Below are 23872 nucleotides of genomic sequence, written 5' to 3'. Positions count from 1 at the left end.
ACTTCCAGGACATCCCTGACGTTCTAATATGGGGGACTTGTTCCAGGAACCTAAATAGAAATCTTGTTGAAGGTGGGAGATAGGCTCAAGAAGGTGGAAGGGGGGTGAGCAGGGTAAGGGTGAGATGGGGAAACAGGGCAAGACTAGAAGCCAAAGATGGCAGCTTCTTTGGTGGAGAGGATGCCCTCCTGCCCGCACTGTGCAAACAGGTTGGGCCCAGGAATCGGTGGATGCTCTTGTGCACTGTGTGGCTTCACACCTATTCACTTCTTTTTTAGTTCCTACACTGTCACTTAAATTTTCTTAGTTTCCACTATTAGCTCTTTTAAAGAAGATTCATTAAAAAAAAAAATAGCCCTCCATGGAGGATAGAAATGAGATAACATCCTAAAATCCACTTCCACCCTTCATTGTTCAACCCAGGACTGGGACTCAGTCTAAGCAGGAATCCTGTCAAAGTCTGGTTTTTCAAGAGTCTTTCCTCCAGACACCTTACTGTTTCTCCTTTGCTAGTGTATGAGTTATTTATTGCTGTGTAACAAATTATCCCCAAGCCCATCAGCTTAGAACAACACACATTTATTGTCTCATAGTTTCTGAGGTTCAGGCGTCTGGGAATGGCTTAGCTGGGTGGTTTTGGCGCATGTTCTCCGATGAGGTGGTAGTTAAGATGTTTGGTGGGGCTGCAGTCATCTCAAGACTTGACTGGGGCTGAAGGACTTGCTCACATGTTGTTGATAGGCCTCAGTTCCTCTTGGGCTGTTGAACTGAGGACCTCAGGTCTTTGCTGGATGTTGGCCAGATGCCGCTCTCAGTTTGTTGTCATGTGGATCTTTCCATAGGGAAGCTCATAACACAATCATAATACAACACTTGGTTTCTTCCAGAGTGAGGGGGAGAGAGAGAGAGAGAGAGAGAGAGAGAGAGAGAGAGAGAGAGAGAGAGAGAAACCTGATTGCCTTTTTTGTTGTTGTTAATCCTCACCCAAGGGTATTTTTCCATTGATATTTAAAGAGAGTGAAAGGAAGGAGGATAGACAGAGAAACATTGATGTGAGAGAGACCTGTCAATTGGTTGCCTCCCGCAGGCATACAGTTGGGCCCGGGATCGAGCCTGCCCTTGACTGGAATTGAACCTGGGACCCTTCAGTCAGCTGGCCGACACTCTAACCACTGAGCAAATCTGACTAGGGCATGAGGACCTTTTTATAGCTTAGTTTCCCAAGTTGCATATCATCACTTTCTCTTTGCTATATTTATTAAATCAAGAGTTGGGGCAAAGCCAACACTTCTTGAAAAGCAGAGGATCAACGTATTTGTAGTCATTTAAAAAAAACAAAAACTACCATAACCATCAATATTGCTGCCTGGGAGTCATTTCCATTCTCCACTCCCATTCAGTCTGACTGGCAATTCGGATCTTTTGCCTGTGGCACCAACTTCCCCTCTGGATCTGGGCATTCCTGGAGAGTGTGCAGGGCCCGGAGCTGTGGAAGAAACCTCCACCAGCACCTGCCCGAGCCTTTCAGGCAGGGCTCCCACACCTGGGATTGAAGAGCTTCAAAAGGCCAGAAGGAAAGAACTGGCTTCCAGAGACTTGATGCATCTCCTCGGGCAAGAATGGAAACTGATGCTGGGAGGACCTACCTTATGCCATGGAATCTACACACACAAAAATGACCCCTGATATCAACAAATGGAATCAGACAAAGATAATATTCCTAAGACTATTTTAAATGGTGCCTTCAAGCTTGAGCGTGATGGACAAGCCTGTGGAAGGAAAGCATGTTGTGGGATGGTCTTCTCATGAATTCTTTCTTCTATAACATGGAAACCATCCTGTCATTCAGAGAGGCATGAGGGCCCACTACTCCTGGAGATGATTTTAATTCGAATCATCAGTGACTCAGGGTAATACGTTCTCTCCAGTTCTTATCTTGCTTCATCTCTCTCTTGATGGTGGTGGCCATCTTGTCCTCTTCCTTGGACGCCGTGAAGAGCTTTCCAGGTTCTCCTTCTCCTTTGTGACCACATCATTTCTGTTTCTCTCACTGAGTTCTCTTCTTATTTTTTTTTTTATTTTGAGTTCTCTTCTTGATGCCCTTTCATGCGTTCAGTTATAGTGGTTTCTCCTCTCCCCCTCTCCACCAAGGTCCATGTTACTTTTCACTCTGTGGCCTCTCCCTGAGTGTCTCACCAAGTGCCAAGGCTTCATCTGTCGCTCACACATGATGATTTCTAAGTCTGTGTCTCTAGCCTGGTCCTCTTTCCTGAATATAGACCCATATTTTCTCATTGGCTCCTGGCCATCTCCACAATGTGCCAAAATGGAATTCAACTTTCTGTAAGCTTACCGGCTCCATTTCAGCCAACAGTGTTATCAGCTGCTCTGTGCCTCAACCTAGGAATCGTGACAGAGTGAAATCCAGATCTTTACACTTGCATAAGGGGCAGAGGATTACCTACAATCCACGTTTTCAGCTAAAGATTTAAAAGGAGAGTCAACTTGAGTTGCTCGTATTGGTGTCTCTCTACTTTGACACCCTGCCTGGCACTGTTTGCTCACTGTCACATGACAGCTCAATGCAGATCTGCTATTCCTCATGGATGAAACCTGATCCAACGCCTCTCTGCCTGCAGATTCATTCCTAACCCATGTGTTCAGCCCATCTTATCAACTGGGGGTGGGTGGTACGGTTGATGAGAGTGCTTTTTAGGTTTCTAGATTTCTTTTGTTTTCTGTCACGGAACTGAACCAGGATTGGGCTAGTCCAGTGGAAAAGTTGACATAAATTCTAGCGGTACTGACTGCTTATTTTAATTTTCTTCTTATTTTTTTTCCACTTTGAGATTTAATAGGCAAGTTTTAGAAGGCTGTTTATTCCATCAACCAGCTGGGCAACTTGGGATCAATAGTATCTCTAAAAGTGCTGTTTATGGGTGGTATGGACAGAGCCACAGCTTCATGGATAGGAGATTTCTATCCTTTCACTTAACAATTGGAAAACTGATGCCCAGAGAGGCAAAGGGACTTGTCCAAGGGACACAGATGCTGTAATATATCTGAAATTGTGGTTCTTGCTCCATGAGGGCGGGGTGGTTTTCCTCATTGCTGTGTTCCCAGTGCCTAGAAGAGTGCCTGCTACATTTATTCAGTCAACAAACAATGTTGAGGGAATAAGTATATGAATAAATTATCTGTGGTCCTCAGTGCAGCGACTAATTAGGGGCTCTGGGATTGTCACTGTGGCTCTTGACATCCTTCTAGGGCTGTGCCTTGACACCAACCTGGGCCAGCCAGGTCCAGGCTGTTCCGTCCCATTATTTCACTTTAAGAGGATCAATCGCAATGCCCTCAGGTTATAGATGAGACTATCTTGGAACATACTTGACCATGAAAATTTGGGGAATTTCTAGGGCTATTTGAGAATGGCACATGAGCCTGTAGCTGTTTAGCCCATTAAAAGCGCCTCTAACACTTTGTATGTACTTTGTATGGCTACTGATAATAATGATCAGCATGACAATTTCTGTGGTTTGCCTCCGGAATGGTACCTGGGTGCCCTGGAGTTTGACAGCTGGAGAGAGGATAACAGATCTCGAAGTCGAGTTGAGTTTGCTGCACAGTAAAGTGTTTTTTTGCCAAGCAAAAGGCAACCACGGCTCACACCGCCATTTATTTTTAATGTGTTTTTTGTTTGTTTGGTCCTTATCCTTTCCACACTTTTTCTTTTCTTTTTCCTCTTTGAAGTACATTAAAAATGATGTGGAAAACAAGGAGCTGAGCAGGTGCCTCTGGAGTGCCACTGTGGTCGATTTGCAGATGTCTTAGCATTAGTAACATCTGGGGCAGACGAGAGGGGAGCTGGTGTATGGTTGCAGAAGGTTTATAAAACAGGCTTGAGAAATAATTCAGTGAAGAGGCAGTGCCTGGTTAACATACTGGTCATAATCTATGTCTACAGGGATTGACGACTTGGATTACTTCGAGGTTCACCCTTTTACAGACTAACTATGAAGACTCAGAGCCTCATTCCCTCTACCTTATAAGCTGGGTCTCAAAGTGGAGGAGGGTGGGGGGAGAGAGAGACGGAGAGAAAATGAGAATGAATGGATCTGATTGAATGAGATGGCTTCCCAAAGTGAGCTAGTAATATTTTTTTTCTCCTCAAATTACTCTTTAGCATGGATGATTCAGATTTGACTGCACTTTGCATAAATTCTTTAGCTAAAGTGTCTTATACATTTTTGCAATATGTTAATATTGGAATTTTTATGTGTGTACGAATATAGAGAACGGTTAGAAATTTGAGCCAAATTATTTTCTAATGAATACTCGTGGAGACTTGTTTTTGGTGCTATTTCAGATTAGAATGATCCTACATATTTTATATTATGTAATTTCTATAAACCAGGCATCAGACCAAGGAGCACAATTTGAGTTTTACAATTTCTTGCCTGAGAAACAGGGATATTTAGGTTCTCCTTTCCTGAGAAATTAGTGTTTAAGAGATCAACATTGATGAATACGGTAATAAAATATAATTAGGTGGTTATAATTTAACAATGAATAAATAATAGACCATGATAGTTCCACAGCCATTTGTATCTGTTTTATTTATGTTTTCAGCACATACCTATCAAGATAATGTGTTCTTTTCCTGGAGCTGTAGTTTAATCAGCGATGAGGCTTAGCCTAGTCAAAATTAAATACTGGCAGTAATAAAATAAAAACCTCTTTTAATAAGGATCATAATGTAAGAGACACATGTCATAGCAATTTCTTTTTGCCCAGGGTTCGTTGAAGATGAACCGTGTTTCTCTCACTGTACCGACAATCTATAGAGTGATACTGACTGGTTAATGACTTCTAGTGAGAACTTAATCAACAAGGGCAGATATTTTCACCCCTAAAAGGTTGGAAATATTCGTGCGTGGGCAGTTGTGTATGAGCATGTGTGGGCGAAGGCAGCCGCGAATATGGAACTGACACTAGTTTTGCTTGGGTATTTATCTGTGTGCCTTCTCACTCCCATAACACAAAATCCCACGTGCTCTCCTGGGAATATTCTCAGCATCTATGCACGTGGTTCTGAAAAGACATGAGATGTGTCCTTCAGGTGGCAAAGGGGCAGTCACTGAGCCCAGTGGACTGTAGGGCCCTCCATGCCAGCCTCGTGGACAGTCTTCTCCCTCCTGAGAAGCTTCTCACACCCCACAGGTTTCCCTTTTCTTCCTGTCTGCTGAAAGAGACCCTGAAGCCAAATCCCTATGTCTTGAGAGCCCTGCCCACAAGTAAGGTCTCCACACACGGTTGCCATCAGTTACATTTCCTGGTTCAACTTTTTGGGAGGATGGAGGTCAGTTTTGGAAGGGGTTGGGGCTGGATGGAGAATGCCTTTTCACAGCCGTCAGGAGATTTACTGAGCCCTCCTGATAGAATGAATTTGGAGGAACAGTTCAGGAAGGACTGGTGTTTCATGATCTGGCCAGGATGAATCATGCACACATACTGCTTTCCTAGTTCATTTTGGTAATTGGAATCTTATAAATGTCCCGTTGCATCATCTCCCCCAGGGGGACCTGGCAGGGCTCTTTTCCCCTCACTCCATTGGGCTATTTAAATAGCAGTGCATGGGTTGCTTGCCTTAAGAAAACAAAGTATTTAAAAATCCAGATTTCCAAGCTAGTGCATTAGAGAGTGATGGTTAACTTTACAGAAGAGATTAAGATAGGAATCTTTAAGTAGCAAGTGACTACAAGTAAATTGCGTTGCAACAAATGTGCCGCCTCTTTTTTTTTTCACCACCCTTGAATTGGAAAGACTGTATCTATTATCCTTTTACTTCTAAGGATTTTAGGAATTAGTTCTGGGCAAAAATAAGAGTTCTAGCAGTAAAACCTAGAAATGGGTTTCTGGTATTTTCCTTAGAAACTTCATTTTGTCCAACAGTATGCATTATTGCAGTCATTTCCATGACAGATAAGTTTTATTCTTACAGTATTAGCTGGTAAGTGACTTTTCCAGCTTTTGGAGACAGGCAACAGGTAGCCAACCTGTTATGGTGGCACAGATGGAGGATTTAGCTCTGGGCATAGTTTTTGTACCTCCTAATGACTGGTTGGGTGACTTGACTTTTTGTGCCTCACCCTCCCTGGTTGAGAAGTTGCATCCTCTTACCCTGAGTGAGGTCTTGAATTCTGAGGCAAAGGAGCCTGCAGCCAGAGCTGAGGCTCATCTTAGTCTTACATCTTATGGAGGCTCATTTTTGTCTTACATTTTATAGGGGAGCATGGGGTGTGTTGTATGAATGTCATTCCCTTCTGTTAGGTTTGAAGGTCTTTGGTGGGGGAGGAGAGGGGTAGGCAGATGACTTTCAAGACTGAAACACAGAGAAAGCCCTTGGGACTTTTTCAGAGACTTCCAACAGGAGTTTCTAAAACCCACTTGCTACCGTTCACTGGTTCAAAACTATACCAGCAAATGTCTTCAGAGCTCAGCACGGTGGTCTGAGAGAACTTGAGGATACAATTGGCTCTCGATAAAGATTTGTGGAGTGTTGGTGGCTGCAGGAAACACACACATCCCCCACCCCCACCCCATGCCCACCTGCGGAGGCAGCTCCAGTTGGCCTGTCCCACGCCATGCTCTGGAATGTGCTGATCTTCCTTCCGGGAGAAGAGGACACTGTGAAGAGTGTTACTATTAGCAGGGCAGTTTGGGCTCTGATCTGTCAACTCTCCCTCACCCCAGGTCTTCACTGAGCAAGGACAAACTCAAGAACCTATGACAGTCAACTCAGCTGACGACCCTCTCCTTGAAATTTTTTCTTTGCTGCTGTGACCCCATGCTTGCCTGGTTTGGGTCTTACCTCTCCAGCCATCTTTTCAGTTTTCTCTGTCGATCCTTTCTTTTGAGCTTTAAATATTTCACTCCTCAAAGCTCGGTCCTAGATATTTTTCTCTCTTCTCCTTTCTTCTTTCTTCATGCTCTTTTTTTATTTTCCTAGATAATTTCACTAATTCTCACCTATTTAGCAAAAATTCTAAATTTAGTGTCTAGTTCACACTTCTCTTTTGAACTCTAAACACACGTATTTCACTGTTTACCTGACATTTCCACCAGAAGCCTCACAGACTTCCCAAATTCAGCAGCGTGAACCCTCCCCCTCCTCCATTTGCTCCCTGCATGTTCACTGTGGACTTCCTCACCTGAGTAAGTTTCATTGCAGCCCACCTAATTTCTTAGGTCAGAAACTTGAGAATGATTCTCATCATTTCCCTCTTCCCACTCTTCTGAAGTTCAAACAATAGTTAAGTCCTCTCAATTATATCTTTAATATTTCTCAAATCCCCACCTTAGTTTAATCATCCTGTGTCTCTCCTGGTAGCTGCATCAGCTTCCAAACTAATTTCCTGTCAACAATTCTTGCATCTCTACACTACCCCTCCTCATCCCCCATTTTCCTGCCCGCTTCGTTCCCCAACCCTCTCAAATTCTCTCTTTAGCAGTTCCTTCCTTCCTTCCTTCCTTCCTTCCTTCCTTCCTTCCTTCCTTCCTTCCTTCCTTCCTTCCTTCCTTCCTTCCTTCCTCCTTCTTTCCTTTCTTCCTTCTTTCCTCCCTCCTTCCCTCCCTCCCTCCCTCCCTCCCTCCCTCCCTGATGATTTTAGTTTTTGTGTTTTCCTTATACAAAAAGATCTTTTCAACTTTTTATTTTGAAATAATTATAGCATCATAGAAAGTTACTAAGTATGTTACAGAGAGGTCACATGCACCCTTCAACTAGTTTCCTGCACTGGTAACATCTTACATAATTTTAGTTCAATATCAAAACCAGTCAATTGAGCCCGGCGGTGTGGCTCAGTGGTTGAGTGTGGACCTATGAATCTGGAGGTCATGTTTCGATTCCTGGTCAGGGCACCTTTCTGGATTGTGGGCTCCATCTCCCAGTGTGAGGCGTGCAGGAGGCAGCCAATCAATGATTCTCTCTTATCATTGATGTTTCTCTCTCTCTCTCTCTCCCCCTTCCTCTCTGAAATCAATAAAAATACATATTTTTTTAAAAAAATAGTCAATTGACATCGAGGAAATTGCAGACCTTATTCATCTTTTATTGGTTTTACATGCACACACACTGTATATTTATGTGTGTATATGTATAATTCTCTGCAATCTTACCATATAAGTAATCACCACCACAATCAATATTCAGAACTGCTTCATCACCCCAAGGATCTCTCTTGCTAAAGTACGTTCCTTTGAAACACAATGTGATCCAGTCCGTGCCTTGCTTAAAACTCTTTAATGATTTTAAAGCCCCAAATCCTTAAATAAGGGATGCAAATGCCTGTGTAATCTGGCTCCAGCGACCTTGCCAGCCGCCTCCTGCCTTTCTCCGCTTGCTCGCCAAGCCTCTGCTCACTAGCCTGCTTTTCCTTAATTCGCCACGCACCGCCACTGCTCAGGCCTCTACACCTGCTGTTCTCCTCACCAGGAACTCTCCCCTCACCCATGCAGCTAACGCCTCACCTCTCAGGAAAGGTTTCCTTGGCATCTCGGACTAGGTTAGGCTCTCCTATGGCTTGTTTTCATCGCCAATTATGGTTTTCCTTCACGGCACTTATCACACAGTTGTAAACAAATAGATATGAATATAGTTCATTAATTTGAGTTCTCTCTAATGAGAGGTGTTGGGGGGGGGGGGATCTTGCTCACCACTGTATCTTTTCTGTCTAGTGCAATGGCTGGCTTAACAGGTGCCCAATAAATAGTCGTTCATGAACAAGTTCATGAATAACTATTGTAACCTGGCTGGTTGTGGCTGGGGTGTTGGCCTGAGCCCATGGAACTGGGCAGAGTCAACTTGCTTGTATAGTTACTTGCTCTATGAACCCATCTGTAACCTTCCCAAGGGTGCCCTGTCTGAGACCCTGGGCATTTGTGGCCCATACCACTCAGAATCTCAAACTGGTATTTTCTCTCCTATTCCAATCCTGGTATTGTCTCTGAGAGATTGGAATAGGAATGACCCTGGCCACTGTTCTTAAATAGATCTTTGAGATGCTTTATCAACTGGATGTTCATCCAGGCTTTTAATGCCAGGCTTCTTTCCCTTCAGGGTCACTGCCAAAGTGTCACTTTGAGAGGGTTATTAGTCCAGAGCGTGGGAGTCTCTAAGTTGGATGGCTCCTGAGAAGTCCTTGAAAAGCTTTTAGATCAGCCTTCTCCTCGATACTTTTACCTGCTCTTTGCTAAGTGGCCCCCCCCGTCCCCCATCAATGAGTTATTTCCACCCCCACTCTTACTCTCTCAGAGATGACAGTGTGGTTTGTATCTGTGGAGCCCCAAATTTGAAGGGTCCTTACGTTGACTGAATAGACAGTATGTGCCCCAAATGACCCTTATGTCACTAGCTCGGAGGACTTGGGAAGGAGGAAATGGGAGCCTCCTCCTGGGATGGCTTTGCCAAGGGGTGGTAGTACCACATGGGGTCCTGACCACCTGTGGAGGGCACTGGGTTGGTGAAAGTAGCACCCCCTACCCTTGGTCTCTAGTGTCCCCCTTTAGAAGTACATAATAACTCATGTGAGAGAGGCAACACAACGCCCTATATGGTGGGTTGGGCAGCGTTGGAGCTCTGGAGAAGGATGAACCCCCAGCAGTAGGCAAAGCTGTCAGTTCTTTTGTGATAGAGTCAGTAATGGGCTTCGCCTGAATGCTCTGGGCAGACTGACAGCACTGGGAAACCTGAGAGCACCATCCAAGTTTCCCTTCCCTGCCAAATAGAAGGTCAAAGGTCTTCACATTCCGTGGTTCATATCTGTCCTCTCACTGCCCGAGTGTCTCTTTTGGGTGAGCTATGGCCGACAACAGAATCCAGTTCTGCAGGCCAAGCCTCAGAATTGGTCCATTGAGGCTGTGGGCTCTAAGGTGATAGCTTAATGCCTCTCCCTGGTCCTGCTATTGGCTTGGTTAATGAGATACTTGGGATGGAAGAGAGAGTTAGAGCCAGCGATGAGTCCTTTTAGGATAGACCTGGCCATTATGTACCCTTTGCTGTGATGCTGCATTTGTTGGCCCTCCCTGCTAGGCCACGTCCCCCTATAGCCCCTGGTTCTGGGCAGGCGTGGACTCCCACTAATCTCCCGGGCCTGGGCAGGGATGCTTCGGATAACAGTGCAAGGCCTCGCAGAGCCCCTGAGCTCTGTCCCTGGAATCCTCACACCCCCCTCTCCCGTGCCCTGAGGCAGTGTGAACACCTTTGTGGATCAGAAGGCCCAATTACAAATAGCTTTCGTGTGTCGCTCTTGCCGTAGTTGATGCTGGGGCCGGGAGATAATGCGGGCGGGTGACTCTCACAGTGCAGCCTTGTGCCATGTGCTGTGCAGTGTCCTTTCTGTTTCTCTCTGAGCACCACTTTCTGTCCTCATAACTGGCTACACCTGTAGGGGAATGTGCTCTTAGGGCAGGAGGATTTGGATGGCATCTATCCCTGGTGGAAGGGTTAATGCCCGTCTCTCTCTTTAGGCCTTGATCTGATGATGTAATTGTGGGTAGTGGGGAGTGTGGGGAGGGCCCCATCTGGGTCCCTAGTTTGTTTCCTAACACATGCTACCCTCACCCTCTCTCCAAGCTGGACATAAATGTGTTTTCAGTTAGTGGTGTTGAGGGGTGACAAGTCAGACCCTCTGGCCCTAACGCTGCCATTTCCGCTTCCTTTAGGTCACCCGACCTGCCTGCAGTTCACCCTGAACATGACTGAGGCTGTCAAGACCTACAAGTGGCAGTGCATAGAGTGCAAATCCTGCATCCTCTGTGGGACCTCGGAGAATGATGTGAGTTTGGGGCTTCCACCAGGAGGTAGAAGTCCATGGGGCTGGGAGTCCTTCAAGGGGAGAAGAGGAAAGCTGGACTCTTGTAATTGGGTTCCCGGAGAAAGGGTCAGTCAGGACCTTCCCTTTTCCCTTTGACCCCAGAACACGTGAGACCCTTGTACCACAGGGACTTGGTTACCCTCAGGAAAAGAGTATATAAAAAAGGCAGAATAAATACTTAATTCTTTCCCTTTTTTATTAATTTTCAAATATAACAGAATGGGTTCAATGTCTATTCATGATGAAAACACTTAAGAAAATAGAAATTGTAGGATACTTTCTTATAAGTACCGCACGCTAACCGGTTGCGCAACTGGAGCTCCGGATACTTTCTTAATATGATAAACTTTTTTTTTTTTCTCCTTAGAATGAAAGCCATTATCTTATTTATGGGGAAACATGAGGCATTTTTACTAAGATCAGGAACCAGATAAGGATGCCCGTTATCTCTATGTTTAGAGATGTTAGCTAAGGCAGTTAGACAGGAGAGACCAACTAGAAGCATAAGATGGTAACAAAGTAGTAAAACTCAATTTTTTCTTTTTAGTTAAATTCTATTTCATAAGCTATAATAGTATATCTGAAAAAAACCCAAGAAAATGAATGATAATGCTAACTCAAATATTAAAAGTAGTAAGATATAAAATTACCATGCAAAAATTAATAGCCTTCATAGGCACAAATAATAGCAAATAATTAAGTTAGAGGACACAATAGTAGAGAAACTCTACTTATAATAGCAACAAAGAAAAATACGTAGAAATAAGGTTAATAGTAAATGTGTAAAACATATGAAGAAAATTTTAAAACACCTTTGAAAAGATACAGAAGTAGTCTTGTACAAATGAAAAAACATTGTGTGATCTTAGATAGAATGAGTCAACATTATAAAGATGTCAGTTCTTCCTAAGTTAATTTACAAATTTAATTCAAGCCCAATAAAAACACCAGATTGTGTGTTTTTTTTTTGTGTGTGTTTTTTTTATGGAACTAGACAAGTTGATACTGAAGTTCATATGGAAAGAAACATGCAAGAATAGCCAAGAAAACACCAAAAAAAATTTTTTTTTGAGGGGAGACTAGCCCTATGAGATGTTAAAACATACTGTAAAGCCTGTATAATTAAAATGATACAGACAAATAGAACAATAGAATAGAAAACCCATAAATTGATCCAACTACATCTGAACATTTAGTATAGGATAAAGGTTCCATCTAAAATTACTGGCTCAAAGATGGACATTTCCATAAATGGTGTTGGGCCAATAGGATAACCATTTGCAGAAAGGTAAAATTACATCCACATAATACATGAGAACAATCTCCAAATGGACTGGGTATCTATAATAATAAAAGCGTAATATGCTAATTAGACCGGACAGCCAAACATCCATACAGATGAAGCCGCCACGGCGGGGGCTGAGGCAGAGGCGGTTAGGGGCAATCAGGCAAGCAGGCGAGCAGTTAGGGGTGATCAGGCAAGCAGGCAAGTGGTTAGGGGTGATCAGGCAGGCAGAGTGGTTAGGGATGAGTAGGCAGGCAGAGTGGTTAGGGGTGATCAGGCAGGCAGGCGAGCAGTTAGGGGCAATGAGGCAGGCAGGCAGAGGTGGTTAGGGGTGATCAGGCAAGGCAAGCAGAGGTGGTTAGAGGTGATCAGGCAGGCAGGCAAGCAGTTAGGGGCTATCAGGCAGGTAGGCGAGCAGTTAGGGGCGATCAGGCAGGCAGGCAAGCAGTTAGGGGCGATCAAGCAGGCAGGCAAATGGTTAGGGGCGATCAGGTAGGCAGGCATGTTGTTAGGGGCGATGAGGCAGGCAGGTGAGTGGTTAGGGGCGATGAGGCAGGCAGGTGAGTGGTTAGGGGCGATGAGGCAGACAGGCAGGCGAGCGGTTAAGAGCCAGTGGTCCCGGATTGTGAGAGGGATATCCAACTGCCATTTTAGGCCCGATCCTGCAGGGATCCCTGCGTGATCAGGCCTAAACTGGCAGTCGGACATCCCCCGAGGGGTCCTGGTTTGTAAGAGGGTGCAGGCTGGGCTGAGGGACCCCCCCCCCCATGCACGAATATCGTGCACTGGGCCTTTAGTCTAAATATAAAAAATAAAACCATATTAGTAATAGAAGAAAACATGGGTGAATTCATTTTTAACCTATATATAAGGAAATACTTTCTGTGACTCAAAATTCAGAAGCAATAGGAGAAAATATTGAAAAACTTGACCACAATATTTGCATAGTAAAAAATGCAATAAAGTAAAAGGACAACGTACAAACTGGGAGAAAATATTTGCAGCATTTACTACAGATAAAAGGCTAGTATCACCAATATATAAATAACTCTTAAAATTTGAGGGACAAGGGATAAGAAACCTGATAGAGAATGGGAAAAAGACATGTAAGATAATTCACAAAAGATATGTACATGGCCCCCAAAATTTGGAAAATAAAGTTCAAATGTACTTATAAAGAAATTCAAGTTAAAACTAAATGGAGATTCTATTTCTTTCCTATAAAATTGAAAAAGCACCTTCATACATTGTCAGTGGGAATACAAAGTGGTACAACCCTTCTGAAGGGAAATTTAACAATACCTAACACCGCTACTGTGCACTTACCTATTGCTTTAGCAGTTTCACCTATAGGAATCTACCCTAACAATACACCACTATCTACCCTAAAGATACAGCACTATGCAAATACTTGTGCATAAGGTTATTCATGGTTGCATTGTTTATACTTGCAAAATATTGCTCATACGTTGAATGGTTGAATAATGATGGTATGGTCACATAATGGAGTCTATGCAGCTGTTGAAAAAACGAGGCAGATCTTTATGAATTTATATGGAGTGATTTCCAGGACATATTTTAAATGAAAAAAAAAAAGAATAAATTAAAAATGTATAGTATGCTGCCATTCTTGTAAGAAAGGCATGGGAAAATATACATATATCTGTTCACTGTGTAAAAGAAATACAGGATGGATAAACAAGAAGTTAAAGAGATTGGTTATCTACAAGAGTGAGTGATAATTGGGTAGAAAGAATGGGGAAATGAGGGTAGGATAGTATGGATAAGGAGGGTGATACTTCTGTGGGAATGCCTTTTTGAATAGCTCTGAGTCTTAGAACCAGGGTGTTGTTTCACATACCTACAATAGATAAATACTGAAAAACAACCAGGATGTGGGGGGAACTGAAAGTGGAATATGAGCAGTAACAAATTACCCTAACTGTAATATAAATAGACTAGAGGCCCAGTGCACAAATTCATGCAGGGGCGGGGGAGAGGAACTGCGGGAGGTGGCCGGCCGCGGTAGGTTGGCTGTGGGAGCGCACTGACACCAGGGGGCAGCTCCTGCATTGAGTGTCTGCCCCTGATGATCAGTGTGCGTCATAGCCCCCTGGTGGTCAGTGCATGTCATAGTGGTCGTTCTGGTTGTTCAGTCGTAATGGTTGCTTAGGCATATATACATGTATATATACATATATATATACATACACACACACACACACACACACACACACATATATATATTTATATCCTATATAATAAAGATGTAATATGCAAATGGTCGTTATGCCGTGAAGCGTAACGACCGACCATGTAACGACAAGATCATGGATCAGCAGGAGAGTGGGGCAGCGAGCTACAAGTGGGTGGTGGAGAGCTACAGGAGGGGGCAGGGCAGCAAGCTATGAGCGGGGTGCGGGGGTCAGGGGGGCGGAGGGAGCTACTGGAGGGCAGCAGCGAGCTACTGGTGAGCTACTGGCGCACGGATTCATGCACAGGGCTACTAGTATATATATATATATATATATATATATAATATATATATTATATATATTATATATATATATATTATATATTATATATATAAAATATATAATAACATAACCATACTGAAGGGTGGGGTAGGAAAGAACTAATTTAAGTAACTTTGGAAAGTAGTATTTGTGTATTTTAGAGCTAAAGAGAGAAATAATTATACAAATTTTGTACTGTAGTGAGTATATTTGTTTATCACAGGCATGCGAGTTAGTCATTCTGAAACTACATGTACACAGGTCTGAACTAATAACTATATATTGTGAATAATGAGAGTCAGGTTTCTCAATGTCCTAGAAAAAATATTCGGATCTTTTTTCAAATATTTACATGGTTTTGGGTTGGAATAGGAGATATTAGTAGGAATTGATAATCCTATCTAATAAAAGAGTAATATGCAAATTGATCATCACTCCACCACACAAGATGGCTGCCCCCATGTGGTCAAAGATGGCTGCCCCCATGTGGACACAAGATGGCCACCACAAGATGGCCAGCAGGGGAGGGTAGTTGGGAGGGACCAGGCCTGCAAGGGAGGGCAGTTGGGGGCAATCAAGCCTGCAGGGGAGGGCAGTTAGGGGTGACCAGACTGGCAGAGGAGAGAAGTTGGGGGCGACTGGGCCTGCAGGGGAGAGCAGTTGGGGGGGACTAGGCCTGCAGGGGAGGGCTGTTAGGGGTGACCAGGCCTTCAGGGGAGGGCAGTTAAGGGCAAACAGGCTGGCAGGGGAGCAGTTAGGCATCAATCAGGCTGGCAGGGAGTGGTTAGGGGGTGATCAGGCTGGCAGGCAGAAGCAGTTAGGGGCAATCAGGAAAGCAGGCAGGCGAGCAGTTGGGAGCCAGCAGTCCTGGATTGTGAGAGGGATGTCCGACTGCCCGTTTAGGTCCGATCCTGGTAGGATTGGGCCTAAACGGGCAGTCGGACATCCCTCGAGGGGTCCCAGATTGGAGAGGATGCAGGCTGGGCTGAGGGACCCCTCCTCCCCGCCCATGCATGAATTTCGTGCACCAGGCCTCTAGTTTTAATATAATATATTGTATATATATTTATTGTATATATATTTAGGGTGTCCCCAAAAATGTATACACACTTTAACAACTGATAGCTCAATTTTCTAAATGGAATGTATTTTAATAAACATTGCCTTTATAATTATTCAATGTGTGTGTATTTTTGGGGACATCCTATCTATCTATAGCTATCTGTATGCATATACACATATGGATAGATACAAAAATAAATATAGATGTGTGCATGTGTATGTACACATACATTTATTTATTTCCTAACTCTGTCAGCTGGGAGGGCCTAGAAGCAATGACAACCCAGAAGCAGTGAGGACCTATAGCACCCAGATAATTGTTTCTAAGTACAGTCGATCCTTGAAAGATGTGGGTTAGGGTGCCGATCCCCATGCATTAAAAAATCTGCTGTATAAATCCTGGCTGTAAAAACCAGCAGGGCCTGTGACTGAGTGAGATGGAGGGCTGTGAGTCCCAGGCATTCCTCTTAAAGGGCCCACACATGGACTTACATGGACTCACTCCCTCTGAGCTCCAGTGCTGGGGCAGCAGCTTGAAAGGCACCAGGGACCTATGGGGAGGAACTGAATTGTCTGTCATCAGGGTGAGAGCTGGAGGGGCAGTTTTCACCCAGACAGAAGTGCTGACAGAGGCTATCGTTCCTTTGATGAGCCTACCCCCAACAGAGTCAGCAGGCAGGCACCATATCTGAGTCTCCATTAACCTGGCTCACATTGTTCTCTACCCTGGTGATTCTCTGAGACCCTGCCCCACCCAATTTGCAGGCCCACCCACACTGTTTCCAGTGGCTTTTACATATAAATGGCTTTTCTTGGCTCATGCTTCAGACTTTCCTAAAATCTCTCAAACAAGCAGCATCTGGCCTTAGTGTGCCCCATACCTCTCACTAAGGCAGCTAGCCTTGGTTCTAAGCTTTGCCTATCTGGGGCACCTCCAAGCCCAGCACAAGCAGATCACTTTGTAGCTCATGTTGGGTGGCTCTGATCAGAACACAGGTGGTGGCTGATCTTGGCCTGCACCTCCAGGGAGGCCCCAGAGCCAGTGCACCCAGAGGACAGCTTCATACTACCACATTGAAACACCATCCAACCACCTCCACAAGCAACACCCTCAAGAGGCAGACTCAGCTGGCATCAGAGCCCCACTAAAGTACGTCCTGCTCTGTGGAGTGGGCCACTGCACAGCTGGTCCTCCACAGTGGGGAAGGGTACACATTGAGTGCCCAGCTCTGGTGAATGGGGAGGCTTTGCCACTGGACCCTACAGAACATCTACTACATAAGACCACTCTACCAAGCCTGGGAGATGTAGCAGCTCTACCTAATACATAGAAATAAACACAGGAGGCTGCCAAAATGAGGAGACAGAGAAGCATGTCCCAAATGAAAGAAGAGAACAAAATTCCAGAAAAAGAACTAAAACAAAATGGAAACAAACAATCTACTAGATGCAGAGTTCAAAACACTGGTTATAAGGATGCTCAATGAACTAAGTGAGAACTTCAACAGCTTACTAAAGGTCATAGAAACCAGAAAAAAGAACCAGCCAGAACTGAAGGCGACACTAACTGAAATGAAGAAAAATTTACAGATAATCAATAGTAGAGTAGACAAAACTGAAAATTAAATCAGTGATTTGGAATATAAGGAAGCAAAAAACACCCAATCAGAACAGCAGAAAGAAAAAAAGAATCCAAAAATATGAAGATATGTAAGGAGCCTCTGGGACAACTTCAAGTGTGCCAACATTTGCATCATGCACGTGCCAGAAGGAAAGAAGAGGGGACAAGAAATTGAAAACATATTTGAAAAAATAATGTCAGAAAACTTCCCTAATGTGATGAAAGAAATAGACACACAAGTCCAAGAAGCACAGAGTCCCAAACAAGATGAACCCAAAGAGGCCCACACCAAGACACATCATAATTAAAGTGCCAAAGGTGAAAAACAAAGGGAGAATCTTAAAAGCAGCAAGAGAAAAGAAGTTAGTTACTTACAAGGGAGCTCCCATAGACTGTCAGTTGATTTCTCAACAGAAACTTTGCAGGCCAGAAGGCATTGGCAAGAAATATTCAAAGTGATGAAAAGCAAGGACCTACAACCAAGATCATTCTATCCAGCAAAACTATCATTTAGAACTGAAGGACAGATAAAGAGGTTCCCAGTCAAGAAAAAGCTAAAGGAGTTCATCAATACCAAACCAGTATTACATGAAATGTGAAGGGGTGAAGAAGGAGAAGGAGAAGGAGAAGGAGAAGGAGAAGGAGAAGGAGAAGGAGAAGGAGAAGGAGAAGGAGAAGGAGAAGGAGAAGGAGAAGGAGAAGGAGAAGGAGAAGGAGAAGGAGAAGGAGAAACAAAATGGCAATAAATACATATCTATCATCAATTGAATCTAAAAAAACAAATAAATAAGCAGAACAGAAACAGACTCATAGATACAGAGAACATGTAAAACTGTAACTGAAAAATGATTTAAAAAAGAAAACATGACAAGTAAATACCATGTGGGATCCTGGGGGAAGGGTCATAAGTGGGAAAACTGGTAAAATTCAAATGAGGTCTGCAGATTAGTTAGTAGTGTCATGCTTATGGTAATTTCCTGCTTGTCATGATTGTACTATGATAATGTAGATGTTACCATTAGGAGAAGCTGAATAAAGTGTGTACAGGAATTCTTTGTACCATTCTTGCAACATTTCCTTAAGACTAAAAGTATTTCATAATAAAAAATAAAAAATAATGGGATGTTTCCTAGCATCTTCCAAAGGTAACAAAGTTTTTTTTAAAAAAATATAGTATCTTTATGAAATCAAGGATTTAAACATATTTAATTTGTTTCTATCCATTACAGTTAAAATTGTCCTATCTTTGGTCAATGGGAATGTAATTAGGGTGGATCCTGAGATTTCTTTTACTCAGGCACCCTGAGTCTTTATGACTCTAATAGTTTGAAACTGTCCTTGTTTTCCAATATATAAAAGAATTTATTAATTTCAAGCTCCAGACCCGAAATCAGCCATTTCTCCAAGGATTTATGTGTGTGTGTTTTTTTAAGTGGGCAATGATCTTTAGAGAACATAACATGAATGCTAGAAGGTGCTGAATTTTTACTGTATTATTCATAGTTATGGGGCATTTTCAATGGACGGAGCTAGGAAATACGTTTTGCTGTTTTAAAGATAAAAAGCACATAAGTTAACATTGATACTTACAATTCATGCACAGGACTAACTGACATGAATTGGGAGCTGTTTCTGTTCTGCTTATTTATGAGTTTTTATTTAACGTCATTGATCTTACATCTATATTTTCTTTCAACTATGTCAAAATTGTTTCTTCTCAATACCACCCATTTAATTCACACACAAAAGTCTCTATCAATTCCACTATTATCAACAACAATATGATTTCTAAAAAGAAATACACATACACACACACACACACACACACACACACACACACACACGCACTTATTTTTGTCCTAAGATGTATTTGACTAAGGATGTACAATCAACTTATTTTCAAGTCACTTGGAATAGTTTCTTTCTATTTGGTTACGTCATCAACTAATACATAATTAGATGGCTTTATTTCATTTTTCTTTTGTTTTTAGGGATAATTAAAGTGTGAATTTTGCTTTATGACTGTGTAAAATATTTACTGGCTCCAAAATCAAATTTATAAAATAAATAGTACATTCAAAGAAATCTAGCTTCTATTCCTATCTCTTTTACACTGTCCTCTCACTTTGCTTATAGGTAGCCATTTAAAAAGTCATGTTTTATCTTTCCATTTTGTTTTAGTGTAAGCATATGTATGTGCATATGAATCCATAAAAACATGGATGCATCTTAGAAAATAGCAACCGATATACATATTTTCTTCACCTTGCTTTTTTATTGAAAATCCTGGAGATTACACAACACATAGCAATACATAAATATAATCTTATTTTCTGCCTACAACTGCATAGTTCTTCATTAGTTAATTCAACCAGTCTCGTATTGGTGGATATTTGGGTTGATTTTGGTCCTTGGCTTTACAAACAGTGTTCATGCTGAGGTGATTTTGTTGATGTTGACTTGGCAGAGCCTCAGGGGAGGAATCAAGGGGTGAGGCTGCTTGGGCAATAGGGTTTCTCTTACATAGTCAGGGATTTATACTGCACATTCCAGAATGGGATTCCCATTCTCTGGAACTGTAGCCATAGATGGATCCTGGTTCTTGGATACTTGGGAGTAAGAGGTCCTTAAACTGTGTTTCTCATGGGGGTTAGCATGAGCTGGGATTTCTTGGTGGTTTTGACAGGCAATTATCCTGAAAAGCAGATGGGAAAGAAGAGATTATGGTGTTAGTGATCAACCCATGCAAAAAGCATTTAAACCCACAGGTGCCTGCTTTCCCCTTTAGGAGAGTTCAATCTGGGCATTCAACCTTGTATTTCTCATGTCGGCACTGTAGTAGGGTTATCAGTATCTTTAGGACACTGGTAATACTGTTTCGGATAAGTCTCTCCGTATTTTCTGTCTTCGTCCTAACTTCTCTCTCCTCCCATTGCCCCTGTATTATGTTGTCATAGAGCTTGCTTCTGCTCTGACAACCCTGGTGCAACTCTTTTAGAGTAAACCACACTGTCCTGTTTTCATTCTACTTCTCTGACTGCTTCTTAGTCTCTCTTTTTTTCTTTCCAAGGGTCTATTCTTGGCCTTTGTCTCAGAACCTTAGATGAGTCCTTGATTTTTCAGAAGTAGCTTTTCAACAAAAGCTACTCTTTCCTCAGAAAAATGTACATTTATTTCTATCTGTATACAGAATTGTGCATAAAATTTCAAGGAGTTCATGAACACCTTTCCATGAGCACAAATTCAAGGACTTCTTCTCTCACACACTCTAGGCTTCCTCTCCCAGGACCATCAGCAAATGACTCCCAAATCCATATCTCACACCCAGGCCTCTTTTCTGATCTCCACATGCCCCTAGGGCCGTGGTCGGCAAACCGTGGCTCACGAGCCACATGCGGCTCTTTGGCCCCTTGAGTGTGGCTCTTCCACAAAATACCACGGCCTGAGCGAGTCTATTTTGAAGAAGTGGCGTTAGAAGTTTAAGTTTAAAAAATTTGGCTCTCAAAAGAAATTTCAATCGTTGTACTGTTGATATTTGGCTCTGTTGACTAATGAGTTTGCCGACCACTGCCCTAGGGCATCCCTCCTGCATAATCTGTAGAACATATCTATGGCTGAGGTTGCTTTCTCCTTCCATAGATCTGTTCCTCTGCCCATGTCTCAATGGGTAGATATATTATTTGACTTGCTGTCCACACCATAACCCAGGAGATATTCTTGATTTCTTCCCTGTCATTCTCCACATCTAGTCGGTGACTCTTAGATGGAAGCAAGGCCCTTTGCTTTCCTCCACGACACAGCCCTAGTTCAGGCCACTGTCATCTCCCACCTGGACGGCTACAGCAGCCTTTTAACTGGTCTCTGGTCTAGAAGCAATCTCTCCCCACCTGGGTAACTATTTTTGCACAGTAGCCAGTGAGATCTTTCTAAATTGCAAGTCTGACTATGTCACTCCACGGTTGCTGACTCTTCAAAAGCCTCCCATTGCCCCAGTGAAAAGTCTTGGCATGATACAAAAGGCCTTTCATGGTCTCTCCCTCTTCATTGTTTGCTCACCGGGGTTTCCAACTTCTATATCTACTTTTTCCAGGATCTCTGCACTGGTGAGATTTGATACAAAACGTAATTTTACAAACATCTTATAAGCTATCAAAGCAGGTCCAAAGATCACTGAATAGAACAGGGCTGGAGAGTGGTGACCAGATCACAAACCTTTACTGAGGAGCTGCTATGCGCAAGGAAGTTCTGAAGGAGATGCAGAGATGAGTAATTCAAGGTTCTGCCCCACGGGCCTCACAGTCTATACAGGAGTGGACAAGAGGCATGTTCCAAATGAACCATTTAACAGCATAGTTAGATGTCTACCACATACCGGGCTTTGTAACGTAAGGGGCAAGGCAGTTCAATGTCATAAGGGAAAGAACTATGGGGATGCAAGTGGGGATAGACCAGTGAAGCCTCTGTGGGGAAGAAGGGGTTGAAACTTGAAGAGTGGGTAGGGAATGGTCCAGAAGAGAAGGGGTCAGGGACTGGGAGAGCCTCCAGGCAGAAGGACCTGAAGGAGCCCAGTGCATACTGTCTCCTTGGAAATGAACCACAGCTGGAGGGTCCTGTTCTCACCTGGGCTCCAGCCTCCAGCTCCTGAGGAGGTTTTTAGGAGCTGAAAAATGGCTTCATTTGCATTTCCCTACATTCACATGTGAAATGCTAAAATGGTTCTGAGGTGTCATGGATGTTCCCACCAAGTCTGGTTGTTGTGTGTTTCACAGATAGAAAGAGTAAAGTTCAGAGGAATTGACGTACAATTTTCAGACATCTAAATTATATTCTGTGAACTAGGCAATCATCATGGGAATATAGAAATGTATAAATTTAGTTCTTTGCCCTTACAGAGGCAGAGTTATTGGCTATGGGAGTTCAAAAGAATAAAGAATCCCTTTTAGCTTACATGTGAGGTGGTAGTCAAGAAAGGCTTCTTGGAGGAGGTATGATTTGAGCAGAATCCTAAACTAAGAGTAGGATTTGCCATAGTTGGGGAGGTAGAAGAGCAAATTCCAGGTGTGGGCAAAGCATGCTCAGGGGACAATGAAGACTCGAAATGGATTCTGGAAAGGGGCATACAGGGAAGTTGATCTGTGGAAATAAGGCTGGTGGAGCCCTGGCTGGTGTGGCTCAGTTGGTTGGAGCATGGTCCTATATACCATAAGGATCAAGGGTTCAATTCCTGGTCAGGTTTGATCCCCGGTTAGGGTGCACGTGGGAGGCAACTGATCAATATTTCACTCATGCATCGATGTTTTTCTCTCTCTCCCTCTTCCTTCCTCTCTCTATAAAAATCAACAGAAGCATGTGTTCGGGTGAGGATTAAAAAAAAAAAAAAAAAAAGGAGAAGAAAGAAAGCCAGTTTCAGCTGGCAATTCAATTAAAACAAAAAAGAAATAAGGCTGGTAGAGTAGGGAAGACATTGGCCTTGAATAATTCAGTCTCGTTCTCCTCCTCACCACCTACTCTGTATTCCACCAGGACCAGCTACTCTTCTGTGATGACTGTGACCGTGGCTACCACATGTACTGTTTAAATCCCCCTGTGGCTGAGCCCCCAGAAGGTAATGGTGATGAGGTCAACAATCACAACAGCAGCTACCACTCCCACTTATTGAGGCCCACTAGGGTTCAGGCCTTGTGCTATGGGCTTACATATCTTGTCTCATTTAATCATCACAACCCTACGAGGTAGGTACGACCACTACCATTTGACAGATGAAGAAACCGAGGCACAGTTCGACCACCTGAAATTTCAACTTGAGGCCCGGAGAGATGTTTCACAGACATGTGGCTGAGGTGGTGGGAGGTGGAGCTTCCAGGGGAGCTGGCCAGGCCTGGGGATGCTGGTTAAGGGGCAGGACCAAGGAGGGAGGGTCTTTCCAACAGGTCAGCTGGTCCTCTTTGAGCACTTGCAGTTTTCTGAGCAGCACTTGCTCTCCTGAGCTACAGACTCCAGCATGCTTTCAGCACTGGGATTCGGTCTCTGAATTGTGAAAGTCCAAAGAAAACAGGGCTTAGAAGAAGTGAGGGCCCAGGGTGGGGCTTGAGGGTTGTGAGAGGTGCCGCTGGTCATGCCTTCCTGTCTCTTGTAGGAAGCTGGAGCTGCCACTTGTGCTGGGAACTGCTCAAAGAAAAAGCCTCAGCCTTCGGCTGCCAAGCCTAGGGCCCCGGGTCACCGCAGGTGACTTGCTGCTGGAGAGGTTGAACCAGAGCCCAGTTCAAAGCTGATTGAGCCCCTACTCCCATGTATCCAGACAGACCAACTGTGAGGAAAGCCAGTAACCAGAGGGCGTGACACATGGAACCAAGAGGGCGAGGTGTCTGTGTAGCTCCCACACACAGGTCTCCACACTCCAGCCCGCCCCGCCTTTTTTCAACCCGAAGGATCTCGCACTTTTGGAGAACAGCCCAGCCCTGCGGAGCCCTCTCCCGTTTACCCAGCCCTGCGGCCCTCTCGCTGGTTCCCACCA

At 43.7% G+C, this 23872-nt stretch overlaps 1 protein-coding gene across 2 annotated transcripts in view; it reads left to right on the top strand.

Moving 5' to 3' along the window:
- Positions 1-23631, top strand: part of DPF3 (double PHD fingers 3) — a gene marked incomplete at its 5' end in the record, with an annotated part of 250104 nt that extends 226473 nt beyond the window's left edge. For both annotated transcript variants that reach the window (XM_079767944.1, XM_079767945.1), the window contains 3 exons: positions 10723-10835; positions 22882-22963; positions 23495-23631. In XM_079767944.1, coding sequence (XP_079624070.1) covers positions 10723-10835; positions 22882-22963; positions 23495-23565 — 266 coding nt within the window. In that variant the 3' untranslated portion in view covers positions 23566-23631. The remainder of the gene's footprint in view (positions 1-10722; positions 10836-22881; positions 22964-23494) is intronic.
- Between the last annotated feature and the right edge of the window lie 241 nt (positions 23632-23872).

Source organism: Cnephaeus nilssonii (assembly GCF_951640355.1).
Source record: "Cnephaeus nilssonii genome assembly, chromosome: 4".
In the NCBI taxonomy this organism is placed as follows: domain Eukaryota; kingdom Metazoa; phylum Chordata; class Mammalia; order Chiroptera; family Vespertilionidae; genus Cnephaeus; species Cnephaeus nilssonii.
The sequence above is the reverse complement of the archived record's forward strand: the minus strand, read 5'-3'. Positions and strand labels throughout refer to the sequence as shown.